At 42.9% G+C, this 22216-nt stretch overlaps 1 protein-coding gene, 2 long non-coding RNA genes and 1 pseudogene across 4 annotated transcripts; all 4 read left to right on the forward strand.

Moving 5' to 3' along the window:
- The first annotated feature begins 15 nt into the window (after positions 1 to 15).
- On the forward strand, positions 16 to 16277 carry LOC127329700 (uncharacterized). Its single transcript, XM_051356171.2, has 3 exons — positions 16 to 815; positions 12822 to 13369; positions 13492 to 16277. The coding sequence occupies exons 1-3, from the start codon at positions 44 to 46 to the stop codon at positions 13921 to 13923; spliced, it is 1752 nt and encodes a 583-aa protein (XP_051212131.2). The 5' UTR covers positions 16 to 43; the 3' UTR covers positions 13924 to 16277.
- Positions 2213 to 3411, forward strand: LOC127331062 (protein ALP1-like; annotated as a pseudogene).
- On the forward strand, positions 6578 to 7215 carry LOC139835948 (uncharacterized). Its single transcript, XR_011751285.1, has 3 exons — positions 6578 to 6701; positions 6898 to 7008; positions 7104 to 7215. It is a non-coding gene; the product is annotated as an uncharacterized lncRNA (long non-coding RNA).
- On the forward strand, positions 8668 to 12480 carry LOC127331063 (uncharacterized). Of its 2 annotated transcripts, XR_007869557.2 has the most exons (5): positions 8668 to 9647; positions 10175 to 10223; positions 10341 to 10460; positions 10593 to 10699; positions 11787 to 12480. It is a non-coding gene; the product is annotated as an uncharacterized lncRNA (long non-coding RNA). The 2 variants fall into 2 exon arrangements; XR_011751284.1 differs by lacking the exon at positions 10175 to 10223.
- Positions 16278 to 22216: the final 5939 nt, after the last annotated feature.

The raw sequence follows: 22216 nt of genomic DNA on the forward strand, positions 1-22216 counted from the left end.
GGGAAAATACTACCAGCTAGCTAGTGCCACTGTAACCAAGAATATGGTTCCAGAGAACTGTAACACAAAGCAAGCTCCTAATCCCAGCTGCCTGCAGGTGCATAGCAACAAGCCGCATGATCCCCAGCTGCTCATGGCCGCCCGGCGCGGCGACTGGTTGCGGCTTGAGCATCTCCTTATCAGCGGCGAAGGAGATGCGGAGCTTGGGGCACCTCATCAGCACGTCATTCCCATCGAGATCGAGCAAGTTGTCGCCGACGGCGTCGATGTTGGGGTCATGCCATCTTCTGCCGCAATAGCGCCAGCCGCTGAGGGGGACTCCCTCCTCCACGTGGTTGCCTCGAGGGGAGACGGCGAGCAGTTCCTCAAGAGCGCGTCCATGATTCATGGCAAGGCCGGACACCTCCTCCTCAACGCCCGGAACAAGAACGGCGATACGCCCCTGCACCGCGCCGCCCGTGCCGGGCACCGCGGAATGGTCGCCCATCTCGTATTCCTTGCAAGATCCGAGAACGGCGGCGGCAGCGACGTAGACGACAAGGTGAAGGCCATACTGAGGGTGCAGAACAAGCGTGGAGAGACGGTGCTTCACGACGCGGTTCGTTCGAGGGACGACGACATGATCACCCTGCTCATGGCGGAGGACCCGCAGCTGGCTCGCGTGCCGCTGTCGGAGGGCGCCTCGCCGCTCTACTTGGCCGTCGAGCTGGGCCACGACGACATCGCCCAGCAACTCTATGAGAAAGACTCGGCGCTGTCCTACTCTGGACCGGACGGCCGGAATGCCTTGCACGCAGCCGTTCTCAAGGGCCAAGGTACACTAATTTACTTTTCGGAATTTCTAATTCTATGTCAACTACTCCCTCTGGTCGGATTTAATCGACGCAGAGGGAGGCCAGGCATCCTTAGGTGGTTAGGCGTGTCAATTAATTGCGACCCGAGGTAGTAGCATATTACCTGTACTTCGCAACAGAATTTAATTGATACCACATACTCAAGAGCAGTCTAATGTTTTTCTAGAATTTAATTGTTTCGTATTTATTGCTAGAAATAAAAATAAAAGATAATATATTATATCATTTATATTTAGTGTCTTTTCTATATGACGTGACCTTCCCTGCCAATGTACATGCCCTATACATATCGTAAGGATGTACGTGATATAGATAAAGTTGAGTCTATTAAGTACCCCTTTGTTTGGGCTTAAATTCTTGATTCTTGGATTCTAACTACTGTGAAATTAGAATCTGAAACAAACAGGCCTCCATAATATCCAGATTGTCCAGAATTGATTCTAAAAAATACATATAGAGTACCACAATCTGAGAATTGAGGAAATAGGTGATTCCCGAGCTTCTTCTGGGCCGAAACGTTTTCTTCCGTCCGCAGCCTCGCTCGATCGCTGATTCACGATTTGCCGTCCTCGCTCGAGAGGCCGCCGCCGCTGGCTCGCGCCCGCACGCAGCCCTGCTCGGCCGGCCGCCGCCTCGAGCCCGGCCGCCGCCCGCTCCTCCCGGCCGCTGACCCGCGCATCCCGGTCGCCGACCCGCGCCTGCTCGCCGCCCGCTGCTCCCGGCCGGCCGGCCGCCGACCCACTTCTCCCGGCCGCGCCCAGCAATCCCCTCCATCCGGCCACGCACAGAAGGTCCGCTCCAGCAGGTCCCTCCATCCGGCCACGCCCAGCAAGCCCCGCTCCACCACGTCCAGTCCAGCTCCATCCTGCGCGTACTGTGAAGGTACGTACATGTACTTTTGTTTGTTTTTTTCTAAACCATGTACTCTTGTTTGTTTATTTGCTACTAGATATGAAGTGCTGTTAAGAAATTAGGAATAGTACTGCAATGTTTGTTTAGAAAGTAATGTGAGTGTTGTTAGAAACTTTGAATACTACTGCTGCGTATGATGATATTTTATTTGTTGTTCCGTTTCATTTGTGGTTACGTATGATGACATTTTATTTGTTGCTATGTTTAATTTGTGGCTATGTATCATGACATTTTATTTGCTTTTATATTGTGTTTTAGATGAGCACAAGTCATAGTGAGAGCGATTCGGATGGAGTTAATTCTGAAATGGTTGCAGCTGCGGCAAAAAGGAAAAGGAGGGAGTACTACATGCGAGCTGCACATGTTGCAGTGATGTACGGTGAGAAGTTCTTAACAAAAAGAAATAGGAGAATTCCTATCGTGACCGGTCAAAAATGGGTTACTGAAATTTGAGTACAAACAAAGATTGCTATGCCATGTTTAGGATGTACAGACCGTGTTTTGATAGATTGCATGAGACTCTTGTGCAAAATTATGGTTTGATGTCAACAAGGAACATGAGCTCAGAGGAGTGCTTGGGTATGTTCTTGTGGACAGTTGGTGGTCCTCAATCCGTTAGCCAAGTGGAGAATCGATTCAAGCGGTGAACCGAGGTAATACACAGGAAATTCAATCATGTGCTAGAGTGCTTGAATAAGATGGATGTAGATACTATTAAGCCAAAAGATCCGAACTTCAGAGACGTGTATGAAAGACTTCGGGATTCTAGATTTTCACCTCACTTTGATGATTGCATTGGTGCAATTGATGGGTCTCATATCCCTGTGGTTGTTCCAGCTGAAGAGATAGTGAACCATGTTGGTCGGCATGGGTATCCAACATAGAATATCATGGCAGTGTGCGATTTTGATATGAGATTCACCTCTGTAGTTGCGGGATGGCCAGGGTCGGCACATGACACAAGGATATTTGAGGACACGTTGGTGAAGTATGCAGCTAAGTTTCCACACCCGCCGAAAGGTAACATTACAATTACTTCGTGTATTATTATATTACCATAATACAATACTATATTACATAACAATACACGTGTTGTTTTTCCAGGTATGTACTATCTTGTTGATTCGGGTTATCCAAATTGTGAGGGGTATCTAGCTCCATACAAGTCGACAAAATACCATGTGCCAGAATTTATCCACGGTGACCCCCCCTAATGGTAAAAAAGAAATCTTTAACCATGCCCATTCGTCGCTACGCAATGTCATTGAGCGTGCATTTGGTGTGTTAAAGATGAAGTGGCGTATTTTATTACATATGCCAGCTTACCCTGTGACAAGCAAGCTTTGATCATTGTTGCTTGTATGGCACTTCATAATTTTATCAGAGACAGCCACTTGAGAGATAAAGAGTTTGATAGATGTGACCGTGATGAGTACTACATGCCAGGGGATCTACTACCTCCACCTACTGGTCGGGTATCTAACATTGTGCATGGTGATGATGTTCTCATGAAAGTAACCAGGGAGAGAATAGCTGATGGATTATTGGTAGCTACAGATGAAGTTTAGTTTTACGCATTACGTTCGAGTGATGGTTGATGTACGTTTTGGATGATGGTTGGTAATTGAACGTGCATTTTGGATGATTGTTTCAATTTCTTAAATATTTATATACATACTTGCATTTCGATGAAACCCCGACAGAAACAATAACTAGAGCAAGCACAAATGAAACCATAACATACATTTTATATTAATTACGGTTCGTAAAGCTGTCCAAACAGCAAAGTAAACAAACAGACAGATTCTGATTCCCAGATCCCACAGCAGGGTAAACAAACAGACTGCTTCTGATTCTCAGGAATTAAGAATCACAGCTGATTATCAGGAATCAGGATTGACAGCAGAATCTCAGAATCCAAAGCCCAAACAAAGGGGGCCTAATATGGACTGGAGGAAGTATTTCGAATCATTGGATGCCATGGGAGATAAATAGTTTTAACTCCTAACTTATTTTAGATTTGAGAATAGCAAAAGGGTACACATCATGTTATTCCTCCTATAAAAGCTCCAAGATGACCCGGCCAACCAGGCCATCCAAAGGGGCAAATCAATCTGGTACATCCAATCACCTTGCAACAGTAGTTTCTCACTCCCGCTTTTCACCTGAACCGTTGGATGAGGTAATTACTTTTCACACTTCTTGCTCCTTCGAACGAGTCCATGACAGTTAGGCCCATATACTTGCGGGGACACTTGCGTCAGCGAGCGAACCAAACTCCTCTGGCTCGTGCACGTGCTTCTCGTCCGAGTCGCGCACGCCCGGCCCGGGTGAAAACCTAGATCGTGAAAATATCTGCTCCATTCTCCCGTCCCACGCCTCCTACTCCCGCCCCTCGACTCCGCCGCGTTGCCACCGCGTAGCCGCCGCCGCCAGTGGACGGCGCCCCGAGCCGCCGCCGTCGCGCCTCAGCAGCTCCTCTTGCCTTGCATCGGGAGGAGCTGGGCCGACGATCTCGGCCGCGCCATGCGCTCGAGGGCGCCGCTGCGAAGAGTGCCAGGAGGCACCGGTCGCCGCCAGTCGCGTTCGACGACGCCGTTGAGGGTACGGCCACCTATGTCCTCTTCCTTTTTCCTTCCTGCGGAGGAGCCTATCCAATGATTGTTGCTGACCTTTTGGTCCCGCGCAGAAACAGAGGAGCTGCTGAGGCACCGGGCGCGGCCAGAGACGGGCCGGCACTGGGTGGATCCGCGGCGGCGACGACTGGAGGCGACGGTCGCGGCCAGAGACGGGCCAGCGCGGGGCGGCTGCCTCAAGTGAAGAACTGGTGGGAGGCGTCGGGATCCGCGGCAGCCCACTGCTGGAGGCGAGCTGCGACGTCGATGGTGACGGGGAGGCGCGGTGAGTGCATAAATCGAGCTACCCATTGTAGGCTGTGGCGCATTGCCTCACCCCCTCGTGTCTCCTCCTCAGAGGCCCCAAACCGTCGTCATCGCGCCCCTCTCCCGCGACCTACCCAGCCGGAGGTAGAGGAGCAGCGAGGGGCGGCGCTGGGACGGAGGTGGAGGGAGCAGCGACGAGCGGCTCTTGGGGTGGCGCTGGGTGAAGGGGTGCTGGGGGCAGGCCGACTGGTGCCGGCCGCACTCCCTTGGCCATGCCCTCGCTCGTCGTCATCCTGATCTCCTCTTCCCCAACCGGAGTGGATTGGCAGACATGGACATGGCCAGAGGAGGCACGGAGAGATCATCTGCTCTAGATCTACATATATCTTTGGATTCTGAATTGATTTGCCCGTCTGTTGTTCATGATAATTTGCTACTCCATTTGTAGCTTTGGCATGGATTTGACCAAACAGAAGAACCATAGGAAGCTGATTTGGAGGAATGCCATTGTATGCAATTTCGTAGTGCTAGATATCGCTGAAATTAAAAGTTATATCAATCCTGTTGCTTCTCTATGTTCTTCGGCTGCTTCGACATGCCAAACGCAAAAGCTGAGGTACAAGTTTGGGGTCAATGATGCATTGCTTGCTATAAGGAAATCTCTAAATTGATGAATCTAAAAAAGTCAGAATAAACAGTTAAAGGTGCTACAGTTTGGAATGGTTTTACAAGTTCATATTCTGAAGATTGAAAATAAAAAGTACATGACGAATAACTTTGTCCTAGGAAACTAGCTCCATTTATTCTAGAAAAAAAATTAACTTCTGTAGATATGCCTTCGGTTTGTAATTTTTATTTAATCTTTGCTAATATCTTTAGGTTCTACGGCATTTGCCTTGCTGCATAGGATGTTGTGGAAGATGAGCTGAGAACTGACATCATCATTAGTGCGAGCGACTATTGATGGATCTTGAGACAGGAGCCAACGCTGCTGGTACCGACAACGGCATGCAGGTTGCATTCTCTACCGCTGTTAGTAGATTAACATTATATTGTACCATTTAGTTGTTAATCACACACATTGTTTGTGATTGTTTTCTAAAAATAGTTTCGGGGAATATTGAATTAGCTACTTTTTATATCCATGTGTGGTGGCAGTATCTAGCGTGCTTGAAACTCTCAGTATATGTATCACAAGGCTATTGAAAAGGGTGCACATGGTTTTAGGTACGACGGCGGCTGGATGGGATTTGAGAAGAGAGGCAAGGCTGGATGGTGACTTGTGACGCAGCTGCACAAGCATCGTCAGGTGTCCACCAAGGGTGTGTTATTTGGTGTCCCGCTTCTTTCCTTCCAGGCACGTCATCCCCCTATCGACAGGCTCAACCTTCTTGTGAGATCATCACCCAGACCTCAGTTTCAGTTAGCTCCTTCCTGCTAATATTTCTTACTTCGTCTGGTTCAATATTTCTCAGTTGGTCTTGCTATCTTGCTGTGAGGTGGCATCGTTTTTGGTAAAAATCATTGCTCTCAAGGTGGCGAGGAGGATCTCCAAAGCAAGATGTTCCTTTACATGGAATTCTATTCAACCATCGCAAGTTCTTGGATATATTCCATTTAGATGGATTCAGCTATGTGCAGCACTCAAAGTTGCTGTGCAAGGTGAAGATCGATCTGCAGATCGCGGAATTCATGCTGATGGTGGTCCCCTGATCCCTGCTTACCAAGGAGGTTAAGATGACATGATTCAGCCCAAAATGGGTTGGCATTTTCATCTGCTTAGTTTACTTAAAGAGGGTTGGTTATTCGAGATGTTACATTGCAAAAGAATTTTCTCCATACTTTCTTTGCTAATAGCATTATTTAGTTGATTTGGGAATGGAACTGTTTAATTTAATTGGTGAACCTCTCCCTTTTACTCTAGGTAGAAGCTGGTCATGATGGCCACTGGAAGTCTGATAGAGTGAAGAATAAAAAGGCTGGAAAGACCATTGATAATGTGGTAACAGAAGAATTGGAGGTGCCTTCTGGTAATAATAAATCTGGCAGAAAGGTGGGACCAATCTTTACAATTTTGTGTAGCTAAAGTTTGAGCTTGGCAAGTTTAATTACACACATTGAAATAGCTGTAATGGACAGCATGTTTGTTTGTCACCCTTACTGTATATTATCTGATCCAATCTGCTACAAGATGACGTTTTGATCTGTCACAAGATAAGTACCTTGTCTGATACTATTCCATTTTTCAGGTTTTTGCTGATGTAGCCATGTGGGTGGGTTTGAACCGGCTTGGTTTTCTGCTAAGGCCCTTGATATAGACTAGCATAGTGCATTCATCAGCTATGAGGTCCACAGAGAAGGTTCGTACCGAGTTCTGCATTTCATACGTGCACTTCCATGCGTGCCCCATTTTTCATAACGATGTTGTGTTAGCATTAAAATAAAATTTCTGCAGTCCGCAACTAAGACATGATAACTCCTGAATGGAGGGCAACTTCAGGTCAAGTTAACAGAATTAGGTGACAACTTGTTGATATCTCCTTCAAGACTGTACCTCAAAACAACAGGTAAGATTGGTATAATAGCTAAATAATAATGATGGATTCTATTTGTAGCTACCTAATAGGAAAAATATGATTGTTCTATAATAGGTCCGTCTGTTTGAACTAAATTTCATTTCATTATCACTAACTGGATCTTTGCTATTCCTTTCTCATGATCCAGTGCACTAACTAAATATCAATTTGATCCAGTGCCATGGAGTTCTGTTGTCGGTGACTGGTGTCTGCTAAACCATGTGATAAGACAATGCATCGCTCCTGTCCTGGTCTTGCTCCTTTTTGGTAGGATTTGAATCTTCCTTTGTCTAAATCCATTCAAACTGGTCCTTTTCTGTTACATATGGCACTGTGAGTTATCGAATGTCGTGGTTTTTTGTCTGCATCCAAATATAGCAGCACAATGTCCATGTAAGTAATGTAATTGGTCATGTTGCCAAGAAATTGGAACTACTGTATTTTTTGTTATCTCAAATCTTTGGAGGGATGAAAGATAATGTATCTAAGCTGTTAGGCTTTATAACTTAATAATACACTTCACGTTACAAGGGACCAACTATCTTTTATATACTGAAGAATCTCTATATTTTAATAGACGTGTTATGAGAGGAATGGATTTCTTGACAGGGTCCTGATGCATTCCCTGACATGGACCAGGTGCCTATTTTTAATAGAGCATTGTTGATGGTTTTTAGTCCTATGATGCTTGAACTCCAGCTAGGCCAAAATTCTTATATTGCTGTGTTTTATACTGCATTCCACATGCTCTCGTTCCTGGCGAGAATATATATGGATCTAGGCCAAGATTCAGATACATGCTGTCTAGGTACTGCTCTCATTTCCGCTAGAAGCATTCTTGTTATAGATTTTGACTTGTATTGTTCATTTCATTGTTTTTTACTGCCTTCGTAGCTGAAGGATTACCGAGACTGTTTGAACTGAATTCTGAATATATAGCATTTCTTTCGTCTGAGAGAAATAGCATATTGATTAATTGGCTAAACCTTGAGATAGGAGATTTCCAACGAGGAAAATTGAAGTATTTTTGGTGTTATCACTGATCTACAAAGACGGTGCCAACTCTATGACAATAAGGTGCTCCGTCCCCTAATGGAGTATTATATAACAATCAAACTTGGTTTTGGTTGTTGCTCCTATGGATAAACAAATGAATAGTGTTCATTTGCGTTTAAGGCAATTACCGAATGGGAAGTAGATGTATGTTGTTGTTCGTGCATAGGCTTGTGATTCAATGTCTCACAGTTTGGGTAGATCAATTATTCTCTCTTGTTCATTGTATGTTTGATTGAAGTTACTTAAGTTGCTTCATGGTTTATGGATAAGAAATGATTTGCAAAAAAACTAACTTGTTGAGGGAATTTGTACCATATGCTGAAGAACCATTTCAAAGAAATACCCATGCTGTTATGAATAGGTTCTAAAAACAGCCATGGTGAAAAGTGTAGTTACATAGGTAGCTTTCCACCATTTATAGTTTTCCTGGTTATAATCCATTCTCAATTCAAGTTTCTGTAACTGAATATGTTCATTTGCAGTCACTTGAGAGGGTGTATGACTGCAAGTTGCACATTGGTCCTTGCGCTACAAGGGGGATGTATGCCATTACTCCAGGCTGGGATTGCCGCATGAAAGTAAGTCTTATTCCCTTGTCACTCCTCTTGTGCTAGGTCGTTCTTGTGGTGGCGCTGGGCCGGATGTGGAGGAGCAGCGAGGGACGGCGCTGGGCCGGAGGAGGAGGAGAAGTGAGGGCGGAGCTAGGCCGCAGGTGGAGGAGCAGCGAGCGGCTCTTGGGGTGGCGTTGGGTGAAGGAGGTGCTGGGCACAGGCCGAGCAGTGCTGGCCGCCCTCCCTCGGCCATGCCCTCGCCCATCGCTGTCCTGGTCGCCTCTTCCCCAACCCTATTCTATAAGCAGAGCAAGTTCCCCCCAAGCAGCTTGCTTTACTCATCAAAAAACAAGTACTCAAATTGATTTTAGATCACGCTTGAGAAGTTTGTCCCCAAATTAAAAATTTACTGTTGAAATGTAGTCAAGCCAGACCTTTTGTGATTCTAAAGGAGTAGTCTGTTGTGGGTCAAAATAATTGGTATTTTTGCTTTGATCAGTTTCATTGCAGTCAAAATAATTGATATTTTTTTGGTGGTAATATGGATGCACTTGCTGTTGCTGGTATTACCTAATAATACGACTAATCATGCACATGCCATCTTCATCTGATATTATGTCTTTCATTTATTTATGTTTGATTTGACCCTCCATCTTTCAACGACTTTCTTATGGAATACTAAACCAAACTCAGTTTACTTTGATGCTAATTTATTTAGCTCTTTGTTCCATTGCAGGAGATTATCAACTCACTTTTTGTTTATAGGAAAATTTATTGAGACTCAAGAGTCAAGACAAAGGCAACAAAATTTTGAAGGTGATAATGTTTTTTGTTCCCATATGTGAATGAGTACTAACTGCTGCAAATCTGTACTAGGCATTAGATAGTTTGCTGATTCCTAGATTAAAGCATGGTTACTGCATAGTTTTGAATTTATGGTCCTTATCCCTTCCATCCTTGAGTGCTCTAGCCATCAGTGTTTGACACATCTTAAAGCCTATGTTCCTATGAAAAGATTCCCGTCTGGTTTGTTATTTTTTTATTTATTAAAATATTTTTCATGTGTTATTTTCATCCGGCTCTAATTACGGAACAGTTGAGGAGAATTATGGTTAACCTTAAATTATACATGCAAGTTTATGAATTCTCTAGATATGCTCACACTTATCTTGATTGGTTATTATTTAATCATACCATTAATGTTGTCCTCATTTTTTAATGTGATTTTAATGCAAATATAGGTTCTTGTTGGCGTTACAAGTTTTATTAAAATTTTGTTTGAGTGCAACCTACACTACATCATGGCATGAATGCTCAGATATCCATTTTTGTTGCTACCACAGTTGTGTTCTACCACTTCCCACAATAAATAAAAGAAACTATAGAAAGAAGGTAATTTTTTTGTTTACCATTAATGTTGGTGCCACGGTTTGCTTCTGTGAAAATATATGTTCCTCATTTTCAGTTTATCATGCTTCCTATTCATAGTGTATATCATTACTTTGTCAGGTCAACTCATTGTTCTTCAATCTGTTCAATTAATGGATCTTGGCTACGGCATCTGGTGATGCAACTATTAAGTATTTTACTTGTGAAAACTATCAAGAAGCTTGCATACTTCCGACAACTGTGAGTGTGTATTTTCTTTATTGTTACCTCTTTACGTCAGTCAGTTAATTTTCTGTTTTTCATTGGTCAGTTAATCTACCTGCTATCCTTAACTGATATGCAGTTAACCATCTGATACTTTGTGCTGCACAGTTTGCAGCTGTAGGGGCGATGTCTTTCAGGTTGTGTGGAATCCAAATTTGGAGACTGTTGGCCTTTGATGCTGCGGACAAAAGGGTGATGAGATGGGATGTTAGTAGGTAAGTTTAGTCAGATCTGCTCCCATATTCTATTTTATGTTTACTTTTGGCATTTCAGTATCTCTCCCGCAACATTGTTATTTACGAATGAATCATTCCATATGGTAACAGAAAATTGTGAAATGAGATTGATCCAAAACAGATATGTGTCTGTATCACATGGTTGATACAGTATTAGTGCAGTTGTACATTCTCAAAATATAGATATTTTACCACTTTATGATTGCCAGAAAACAAATTAGTTGTGTATAGATTACATTACAAGTATGTTTCCTTTGTATATACCTTTATGTTTGACGCTTTATCGGTTGACTTCTTTATGTGGTGCTTGCTTCAATCATCTTTCTGAACTTATTTTCTTAACATGATTTTTCCAAGGTTATATTTAATCGCTTCTTTTGTAGTGGCATACCATTGTGTAGTCTCTAATATCCTGGTCTGCAATGTCTAGGTCTTCATATAGATCAACATTCAGCATGTACAATCTTACATTGCATTGGTGGAACCAACCCAGTCAGAGAGCCTAGGAAAAATAGCAAGTATCGTGACCCGCGGTGGTTTGCTTGCGTATGGAAAATATCGATTAGTTCTTCGTTTCTTGTTATAAATTCAACACAGAATAATCAGGAATACACTATAAGAATCTGTTCTGAATGCAAGACATCTTTGCTAAACTGAGGACAACGTAAATACTTTTATTTTTATAAATTGCAGAGAGGTTTGTCCAAGTTGAAGAATAAAGTATGGAAACCAAAGCATACATTCACAGAAACTGGGATATAAGTGCTTGCGTTCGTATGTTCATGTTAATTGCTTTATAATTATTTTACTCAAGGCATCTAACCCTCCTACCAGAAAATGACTAGCCCAACCGCATCACTATGTGATCGCAAGAATCTTTCAATTGCCCCAACCTCTTAACTATTTGACCCTTTTGATAGGTCTATAAGTAGATGCCCAAGATATATTTAGTTTTAGAACATATTTGGTAATGTGCAATGTGTCCATTCCAGGTTATAGATTTTTCTTTCAAACTTCTGTCCTTCACATGTACTTCCTTTTCTCCAATCGCTTTTGATCATTGCAGACTACTACAGGAGGTAGTGCAGATATCTATCCATGGAGCTCGATGAACTGTGGTACTTAGTTAACAGCGACACCCTTCAGTTAGGTTATAAAATCCTTAGTTATTGGAGCCATTCATATGCGCTGATAAGGAAGAAGGTTTTCTTGTGTTACTTTATGACTTTTCCCTTTGACCATCGAATGGTACCTATTTTGTATATGCTGGTGTATAATACTTGTTCCGGTATATGTTTGTTCTTCGCACACAGTGCAGATAGAGCTGAATCTTGACAAACTTTGCAGTAATAAAACCTTATTGCATGATGCTTTGAAAAATAAAAATATTGTAACGATTAGTTTGTGAGTTGTCCATATTGCTTCACCCACTCGTTCAAAAGGTTTGTATCCACAGGTTTTGTAACAATATATGGTTATGATATATACAGGTTTTATGTTATGTACTTACAATATCGTTCCGTCCCAGCTTCGGAACGCTTCGGGACAAGTGAAGCTATGAGAAAAGTTTGTCCTGCTTTTCTTATTGTTTTTACAAGTGACTATGTGTAAGGTTTTAATACTTCAACTGTCCAAGAAGACTTTGAGGTTGGAGATGTTCATTTTTGTCTTCCTTAAGACGCCACAAGTGGCTGCTATGTTTTTGAAAAGGACACAAAATAATCCTTAGTTATGGAAGCAAATGAAGTGATAAGAAATTGGAATACTTTGTTTTTTGAAAATATTTGTGAATTTGGAATTTTTTTGCATGCTTAATCAGGCTTTGTTATTCAAGTCTTTGGGCTATGTGTTTTTCTACGAGGACTGTCATGTTGCTCTCACAGGGGCGCTCCAAGCCTCCGATACTAAAGCGCCCTGGATACTAAAGCAGTTACATTTCGTTTAAATTACCTGCTAATTTTTAATACTATAATAAGTTATAATTATCACTATAATAAGCTGCAACTTATGATTTAAATTCCGACTTGATTCTGCTATTTGCGCGATAGCGCAACGGGTCATTAAGTTGCTTTAATTCTTGACTAGCCAGCTGCAACTGCAGATACTACAAAGATGTTGTTGGAGTGGAACAAGGGTCTCATCAGAAAAGCAGACCGATCCACTGGAAGCACGCCTCTTCACTTTGCGGCGTCATGGGGGAAACACGAGGTGATTAGCTTGCTGCTAGCCGCCGACCCATCGGCGGCGTATCAGCCAGACAAGAACGGTTCCTTTCCCATACATGTGGCCGCATTCGCGAACAAAGTTGAGGCGATTAGCGTCTTGCTCGACACCCGCCATGACTGCGTCGAGCTGTGCGACGCCATGGGCAAGACCTTCCTTCACGTGGCCGTGGAAGAGGATAGTCCGTCCGTGGTCAAGTACGCTTGCATGCTGCAGGGGCATGAATTTTCAGCGTCGTCTTTCATAAACATGCAGGATGATGGTGGCAACACTGCTCTGCACTTTGCTGTTGAGAAAGGAGGCCTCGCGATCTTCAATCAGCTTATCAAAAACAGACTCGTTATGCTGGACGTGACAAACAACAAGGGGCAAACACCACTTGATCTTTCTTGGACCACCATGCCCTCAGGGGTTTATTATGGATTTGTAAGCATTTGTTCTTGCTTCATGCATGCATATGTAAATCTTTCAGTAGTGCTGATATATATGCATATAGTCCCACTGACTTGTACTGATCAGGTTCTTCTGGTGTGTTTCTTCCTGTACAGAACACTAGAATTGTGATACATAAACTGCTAAGAGATGCTGGCGCTCAGACTGGCACTTACAGATGTGATCTCTTCAGCAAACAAGACATTCCTAAGCTAGACCAAAAGGAAGAAGTGCAGAAGATCAGCACATACACGCAGCTCGTTGGCATTGGCTCGGTTCTGATCGCGACGGTTGCCTTCGCCGCAGCCTTTACCCTGCCAGGTGGCTACCGGGGCGATGACCATAAGAATGGTGGCACTCCAACGCTCGTTGGGCACTCAGCCTTCCATGTGTTCATCATCGCCGACACGCTGGCGTTCATCCTCTCGGCCCTATCCATCACCCTGCTGACATACGCGGGGATTGCCAAAATTAATGGGCATACGCGGCCGCATGATCAGCTTTCTCTTTGCGGCGATACTCATGACCTCCTCAGCGAGGAGCCTTAGCGCCGCCTTCGTGTTTGGACTGTACGTGGTCCTGGCCCCGGTCGCGCGTACAACAGCCATGGCGTCTTTTGCGATCGCGGCCCTTGCATTTGCTTATGTCGCTTGTATCTTGTGGATGGTTTTCGCTGCTGAGCTGATGTTGCTGAAGAGGCTCGGAGCACGGGCATGGTAGAGGCTGCCACGGGCAATCCTAAAGAGGTTGCTGGTGCAGTTCTGGCCGTACATTGTGATCGCCGGCGTGCTCAAGTGTGTCAAGGTCAATTAAGAGGAACCGAGTTGAAATGAAAGTGAAACAATGAGATCAACCTAGCAGGAGGCACGGCTGGAATGTAATAAGTACGAACAATATAAAGTCATTGGCAAAACTCGGATCATGTTGTTACAAGAGATTTTGTTTTCATAGTAGGACATGCCAAAGATTAATGGAGATAAATTTAAATGATGATCAAGATAAGTTCATTTGGGGCCTAACATCTTCAGGAAAATTCACTATTAAATCTATGTATGGTGACATGTTAAATGGGCATACAAGATATCTTTGTAAATATCTTTGGAAAATAAAAATATCACTAAAAATTAAAATCTTTATGTGGTTCGTTAGTAAGAAAGTCCTCTTGATCCGTGATAATCTAGCAAAGAGGAATTTGAATGGAAATACGAAATGCTCTTTCTGTGACGCTGAGAAATCAGTTGAACATTTGTTTATTCCTGTCCTTTTGCTAGGCTTATTTGGCCGGTGATTTTTGCTGTATATAATATTCCACCTCCATCCAATGTCAAAAATATGTTTGGAAATTGGCTTAATGGAACTGACAAAACTAATAAAGTTAGAATTCGCATTAGTGTTTCGGCTTTATGTTGGTCAATTTGGAATTGCAGAAATGATATTATTTTTAATAGAAAGGACTCTACTAATTTCTTGAAGGTTATTCACACTATAGTTCACTAGATCCAGCTTTGACGTTTCTTGCTCCCGGAGGACCAGCGGGAGTGCACGGTTTCTGGATGCAACCGCCTTCGAATGGTTGCCCAGGATATTTTCTATCGGGCTACTTGGCGGCCTATTAAGAGATTACATGATGCCTAGATTGCTTAGCAGTTTTCTCTTTTTTGGTGGTTGATTTTTGTATCGACCCTCGTTGATCCTTAAATTGCAAACTTTGAATATTCAATTTCTTAATAAAAAGCTGTGTGCATCAACCGATGCAGAGGCCGGGGCTCACCCCATTTCTAAAAAAGGTAGGACATGCCTAGCTTGGTATATATTCACAACAATAAAATGGTTGACAAAATCATCTTCTGAAGTAACACCTCACAATTGAAGATGTATGAAGATCGCGACCACATTCGCTCAATGCTTCAAATTTTGGAATAAAGGGCATGCTACGAAGGAATGCACTGAGGAGGTTCTTTGTGTCAATTGTGACAAAACCTCTCACATATCTAACAAATGCACTAGGCTTAAGCAGAAGAAATCTGTGGCAGCAATGGTTGGGTTTGGCGCAGAGGGAATATGGTTCTTTGTAACTGAACATGCCAAACAGACTCCTTCAAATGACAAAAAATCTGGTTCAGCTTTAGTGAAAATCAAGGAAGGTTTATACTTCAATGTAACTGTTGAGATCCTGGTTCTGAATTTGAGCAAAACATACCCCTGCAAATGGGATTGGAAGGCAAAGGAGTTGAAACCTGGTGTCTTCAAGGTGGAATTTCCCTCTGCTGATAAGGTTAGTGAGGCAGCTATATATGATTGGGTGCCTTTGAGAGGAACCCAGATATGGATTGATACGTCTCCAACGTATCGATATTTTCTTATGTTCCATGCCACATTATTGATGATATCTACATGTTTTATGCATACTTTATGTCATATTTATGCATTTTCCGGCACTAACCTATTAACGAGATGCCGAAGAGCCAGTTGCTGTTTTCTGCTGTTTTTGGTTTCAGAAATCCTAGTAAGGAAATATTCTCGGAATTGGACGAAATCAATGCCCAGGGGCCTATTTTGCCACGAAGCTTCCAGAAGTCCGAGGGAGAGACGAAGTCGGGCCACGGGGCGCCGCCACACTAGGGCGGCGCGGCCCAGGGGGGCCCACGCGGCCCTAGCGTGTGGGGCCCCCCGTGACGCCTCCTGACCTGCCCTTCCGCCTACTTAACGCCTTCATCGCGAAACCCCCAGTACCGAGAGCCACGATACGGAAAACCTTCCAGAGACGCCGCCGCCGCCAATCCCATCTCGGGGGATTCAGGAGATCGCCTCCGGCACCCTGCCGGAGAGGGGAATCATCTCCCGGAGGACTCTTCACCGCCATGGTCGCCTCCGGAGTGATGAGTGAGTAGTTAGATGGTCGTCTTCTCCTAATTGTGCTTCATTGTTGGATCTTGTGAGCTGCCTAACATGATCAAGATCATCTATCTGTAATGCTATATGTTGTGTTTGTTGGGATCCGATGGATAGAGAATACTATGCTATTATCTATGTGTTGTTTATGATCTTGCATGCTCTCCGTTATTAGTAGAGGCTCTGGCCAAGTTTTTGCTAGTAACTCCAAGAGGGAGTATTTATGCTCGATAGTGGGTTCATGCCTCCATTAAATCTGGGACACTGACAGAAAGTTCTAAGGTTCTGGATGTGCTGTTGCCACTAGGGATAAAACATCGATGCTATGTCTAAGGATGTAGTTGTTGATTACATTACGCACCATACTGGAAGGGGTTCGGATGATAACCTGAAGGTGGACTTTTTAGGCATAGGCTGGATAGCGGTCTATGTACTTTGTCGTAATGCCCAATTAAATCTCACTATACTCATCATATCATGTATGTGCATGGTCATGCCCTCTTTATTTGTCAATTGCCCAACTGTAATTTGTTCACCCAACATGCTTATTCTTATCGGAGAGATGCCTCTAGTGAACTGTGGACCCCGGTCCATTCTTTTAATCGAATACAATCTACTGCAATACTTGTTCTACTGTTTTCTGCAAACAATCATCATCCACACTATACATCTAATCCTTTGTTACAGCAAGCCGGTGAGATTGACAACCTCACTGTTACGTTGGGATAAAATACTTTGGTTGTGTTGTGCAGGTTCCACGTTGGCGCCGGAATCCCTGGTGTTGCGTCGCACTACACTTCGCCGCCATCAACCTTCAACGTGCTTCTTGGCTCCTACTGGTTCGATAAACCTTGGTTTCTTACTGAGGGAAAACTTGCCGCTGTACGCATCACACCTTCCTCTTGGGGTTCCCAACGGTCGCGTGATGTACGCGTATCAAGACTGTTTTCTGGCGCCGTTGCCGGGGAGATCAAGACACGCTGCAAGGGGAGTCTCCGCCTCCAATCTCTTTACTTTGTTTTTGTCTTGCTTTGTTTTATTTGCTACTTTGTTTGCTGCACTAAATCAAAATACAAAAAAATTAGTTGCTAGTTTTACTTTATTTGCTATCTTGTTTGCCATATTAAAAAAACACAAAAAAAATTAGTTACTTGCATTTTACTTAGTTACTTGCATTTTACTTTTGTTACCATGTCTAGTTCTGCACCTGTTACTTCTTCACCTGAGGAATTAGTCTTCACTTTTAAACAAGCGGATGAGGAGAGTTTTAAAGATGCTTGGTCCAGAATTTTTGATTCTTATCGTAAAGCTGAACCTCAAATGACTCTAAGTTTGCTCCTTAGTAACTTTTATTTTGGGCTTATGATTCGCTATAGATATGCCTTGGATGCTGTAGTGGGAGGAGATTTCCTTCATTGCAGTGGGGATCAAGGTTTTAATGCCATAAAGAAATTGGTTGCATCACATGATTCAGCTAATAACTTTGATTCCGCCCTTATTAGCATTTATAATAGATTAAACACTCTTGAGACAAGTGCATCTCGCTTGCACGAAAATTATAGCTATGTTCGTAACCGTCTTGATCAAGTTTTAGTGAACTCTGAACCTTCATTATGGGACCCTACTATTAAAGTTGTTATCGGTGGTCAAACTTTTCATGCCAATTGTGATATTATGTCTGAATTTTGCCTTATGCCTAAGAGTATTTTTGAATCTTTAACACTTTGGGGACTCGTTGAAGGGGGAGAAGGAATAACTCTTATCGATAACTCTGTTATAATTCCTAAGGGAATAGCCGCGGGTGTTCATACAGCCATTCTTGGAAGAACAATATCCATTGATTATCTTGTTATTGAATGTGTAGGAACAGGACAAATCACACTCGGAAGATCCCTGCTGAAACTATAGGGAGCAGTCATAGATGTGGGAGAAGGCACCCTAAAATCCACCTCTACACCGGGGGGGTAGACATGTATTCCCTAAATCAAAGAGTAAGAAAAAGAACAAGAAAGGTAGGTGTAAAACCCAAGGTAACGTTGATGCATCATCTCTTGATAACACTTGATACACACTTTCTGCGCCTAGCTGAAAGGCGTTAAAGAAAAGCGCTTATGGGAGACAACCCATGATTTTACTACTGCACTTTTATTTTATATTTGAGTCCTGGAAGTTGTTACTACTGTAGCAACCTCTCCTTATCTTAGTTTTGTTGCATTGTTGTGCCAAGTAAAGTCTTTGATAGTAAGGTTCATACTAGATTTCGATTACTGCGCAGAAACAGATTTCTTGCTGTCACGAATCTGGGCCTAATTCTCTGTAGGTAACTCAGAAAATTATGCCAATTTACGTGAGTGATTCTCAGATATGTATGCAACTTTCATTCAATTTGAGCATTTTCATTTGAGCAAGTCTGGTGCCTCTTATAAATTCGTCTTTACGAACTATTCTGTTTTGACAGATTCTACCTTTTATTTCGCATTGCCTGTTTTGCTATGCTTGAAGGATTTTTCGATTCCATTAACTTTCAGTAGCTTTGTGCAATGTCCAGAAGTGTTAAGAATGATTATGTCACCTCTGAACATGTGAATTTTGATTATGCACTAACCCTCTAATGAGTTGTTTTGAGTTTGGTGTGGAGGAAGTTTTCAAGGATCAAGAGAGGAGGATGATACAATATGATCAAGGAGAGTGAAAGCTCTAAGCTTGGGGATGCCCCGGTGGTTCACCCCTGCATATTTCAAGAAGACTCAAGCGTCTAAGCTTGGGGATGCCCAAGGCATCCCCTTCTTCATCGACAACATTATCAGGTTCCTCTAGTAAAGCTATATTTTTATTCCATCACATATTATGTACTTTGCTTGGAGCGTCTGTTTGTTTTTACTTTTGTTTTGTTTGAATAAAATGGATCCTAGCATTCATTGTGTGGGAGAGAGACACGCTCCGCTGTTGCATATGGACAAATATGTCCTTAGGCTTTACTCATAATGTTCATGGCGAAGGTTGAATCTTCTTCGTTAAATTGTTATATGGTTGGAAACGGGAAATGCTACATGTAGTAATTGGTAAAATGTCTTGGATAATTTGATACTTGGCAATTGTTGTGCTCATGTTTAAGCTCTTGCATCATATACTTTGCACCTATTAATGAAGAAATACATAGAGCTTGCTAAAATTTGGTTTGCATAATTGGTCTCTCTAAGGTCTAGATAATTTCTAGTAAGAGTTCGAACAACAAGGAAGACGGTATAGAGTCTTATAATGTTTACAATATGTCTTTTATGTGAGTTTTGCTGTACCGCTTCATACTTGTGTTTGTTTCAAATAGCCTTGCTAGCCTAAGCCTTGTATCGAGAGGGAATACTTCTCATGCATCCAAAATCCTTGAGCCAACCACTATGCCATTTGTGTCCACCATACCTACCTACTACATGGTATTTCTCCGCCATTCCAAAGTAAATTGCTTGAGTGCTACCTTTAAATTTCTATCCTTCACCTTTGCAATATATAGCTCATGGGACAAATAGCCTAAAAACTATTGTTGTATTGAATATGTACTTATGCATTTTATCTCTTATTAAGTTGCTTGTTGTGCGATAACCATGTTCCTGGGGACGCCATCAACTACTCTTTGTTGAATATCATGTGAGTTGCTATGCATGTCCGTCTTGTCTGAAGTAAGGGCGATTTACCATGAGTTGAATGGTTTGAGCATGCATACTGTTAGAGAAGAACATTGGGCCGCTAACTAAAGCCATGATCCATGGTGGAAGTTTCAGTTTTGGACAAATATCCTCAATCTCATATGAGAAAATTAATTGTTGTTGAATGCTTAAGCATTAAAGAGGAGTCCATTATCTGTTGTCTATGTTGTCCCGGTATGGATGTCTAAGTTGAGAATAATCAAAAGCAAGAAATCCAATGCGAGCTTTCTCCTTAGACCTTTGTACAGACGGCATAGAGGTAACCCTTTGTGACACTTGGTTAAAACATATGTATTGCGGTGATAATCCAGGTAATCCGAGCTAATTAGGACAAGGTGCGGGCACTATTAGTATACTATGCATGAGGCTTGCAACTTGTAGGATATAATTTACATAACACATATGCTTTATTACTACCGTTGACAAAATTGTTTCTTGTTTTCAAAATCAAAGCTCTAGCACAAATATAGCATTCAATGCTTTCCTCTGCGAAGGGCCTTTCTTTTACTTTTATGTTGAGTCAGTTCACCTATCTCTCTCCACCTCAAGAAGCAAACGCTTGTGTGAACTGTGCATTGATTCCTACATACTTGCATATTGCACTTGTTATATTACTTTACATTGACAATATCCATGAGATATACATGTTACAAGTTGAAAGCAACCGCTGAAACTTAATCTTCCTTTGTGTTGCTTCGATACCTATACTTTGAATTATTGCTTTATGAGTTAACTCTTATGCAAGACTTATTGATGCTTGTCTTGAAAGTACTATTCATAAAAGTCTTTGCTATATGATTCATTTGTTTACTCATGTCATTTACCATTGCTTTGATCGCTGCATTCATTACATGTGCTTACAATAGTATGATCATGATTATGATGGCATGTCACTCCAGAAATTATCTTTGTTATCGTTTACCTACTCGGGACGAGCAGGAACTAAGCTTGGGGATGCTGATACGTCTCCAACGTATCGATAATTTTTTATGTTCCATGCCACATTATTGATGATATCTACATGTTTTATGCATACTTTATGTCATATTTATGCATTTTCCGACACTAACCTATTAACGAGATGCCGAAGAGCCAGTTGCTGTTTTCTGCTGTTTTTGGTTTCAGAAATCCTAGTAAGGAAATATTCTCGGAATTGGACGAAATCAATGCCCAGGGGCCTATTTTGCCACGAAGCTTCCAGAAGTCCGAGGGGGAGACGAAGTGGGGCCACGGGGCGCCGCCACACTAGGGCGGCGTGGCCCAGGGGGGCCCGCGCGGCCCTAGCGTGTGGGGCCCCCCGTGACGCCTCCTGACCTGCCCTTCCGCCTACTTAAAGCCTTCGTCGCGAAACCCCCAGTACCGAGAGCCACGATATGGAAAACCTTCCAGAGACGCCGCCGCTGCCAATCCCATCTCGGGGGATTCAGGAGATCGCCTCCGGCACCCTGCCGGAGAGGGGAATCATCTCCCGGAGGACTCTTCACCGCCATGGTCGCCTCCGGAGTGATGAGTGAGTAGTTCACCCCTGGACTATGGGTCCATAGCAGTAGCTAGATGGTCGTCTTCTCCTAATTGTGCTTCATTGTTGGATCTTGTGAGCTGCCTAACATGATCAAGATCATCTATGTGTAATGCTATATGTTGTGTTTGTTGGGATCCGATGGATAGAGAATACTATGCTATGTTGATTATCAATCTATTATCTATGTGTTGTTTATGATCTTGCATGCTCTCCGTTATTAGTAGAGGCTCTGGCCAAGTTTTTTCTAGTAACTCCAAGAGGGAGTATTTATGCTCGATAGTGGGTTCATGCCTCCATTAAATCTGGGACAGTGACAGAAAGTTCTAAGGTTGTGGATGTGCTGTTGCCACTAGGGATAAAACATCAATGCTATGTCTAAGGATGTAGTTGTTGATTACATTACGCACCATAATTAATGCAATTGTCTGTTGTTTGCAACTTAATACTGGAAGGGGTTCGGATGATAACCTGAAGGTGGACTTTTTAGGCATAGATGCATGCTGGATAGCGGTCTATGTACTTTGTCGTAATGCCCAATTAAATCTCACAATACTCATCATATCATGTATGTGCATGGTCATGCCCTCTTTATTTGTCAATTGCCCAACTGTAATTTGTTCACCCAACATGCTTATTCTTATCGGAGAGACGCCTCTAGTGAACTGTGGACCCCGGTCCATTCTTTTAATCGAATACAATCTACTGCAATACTTGTTCTACTGTTTT

This window comes from Lolium perenne, chromosome 2 (genome assembly GCF_019359855.2).
Source record: "Lolium perenne isolate Kyuss_39 chromosome 2, Kyuss_2.0, whole genome shotgun sequence".
In the NCBI taxonomy this organism is placed as follows: Eukaryota; Viridiplantae; Streptophyta; class Magnoliopsida; order Poales; family Poaceae; genus Lolium; species Lolium perenne.

What these genes read in the sequence shown, in the direction of transcription:
- LOC127329700 (XM_051356171.2), top strand. Translation starts at nt 44, where the DNA reads ATGGTTCCAGAGAACTGTAACACAAAGCAAGCTCCTAATCCCAGCTGC. An exon ending in AGCCGTTCTCAAGGGCCAAG is followed by an intron (nt 816 to 12,821) that starts GTACACTAATTT and finishes CTGCAACTGCAG; the next exon opens with ATACTACAAAGATGTTGTTG. An exon ending in CAGGGGTTTATTATGGATTT is followed by an intron (nt 13,370 to 13,491) that starts GTAAGCATTTGT and finishes CTTCCTGTACAG; the next exon opens with AACACTAGAATTGTGATACA.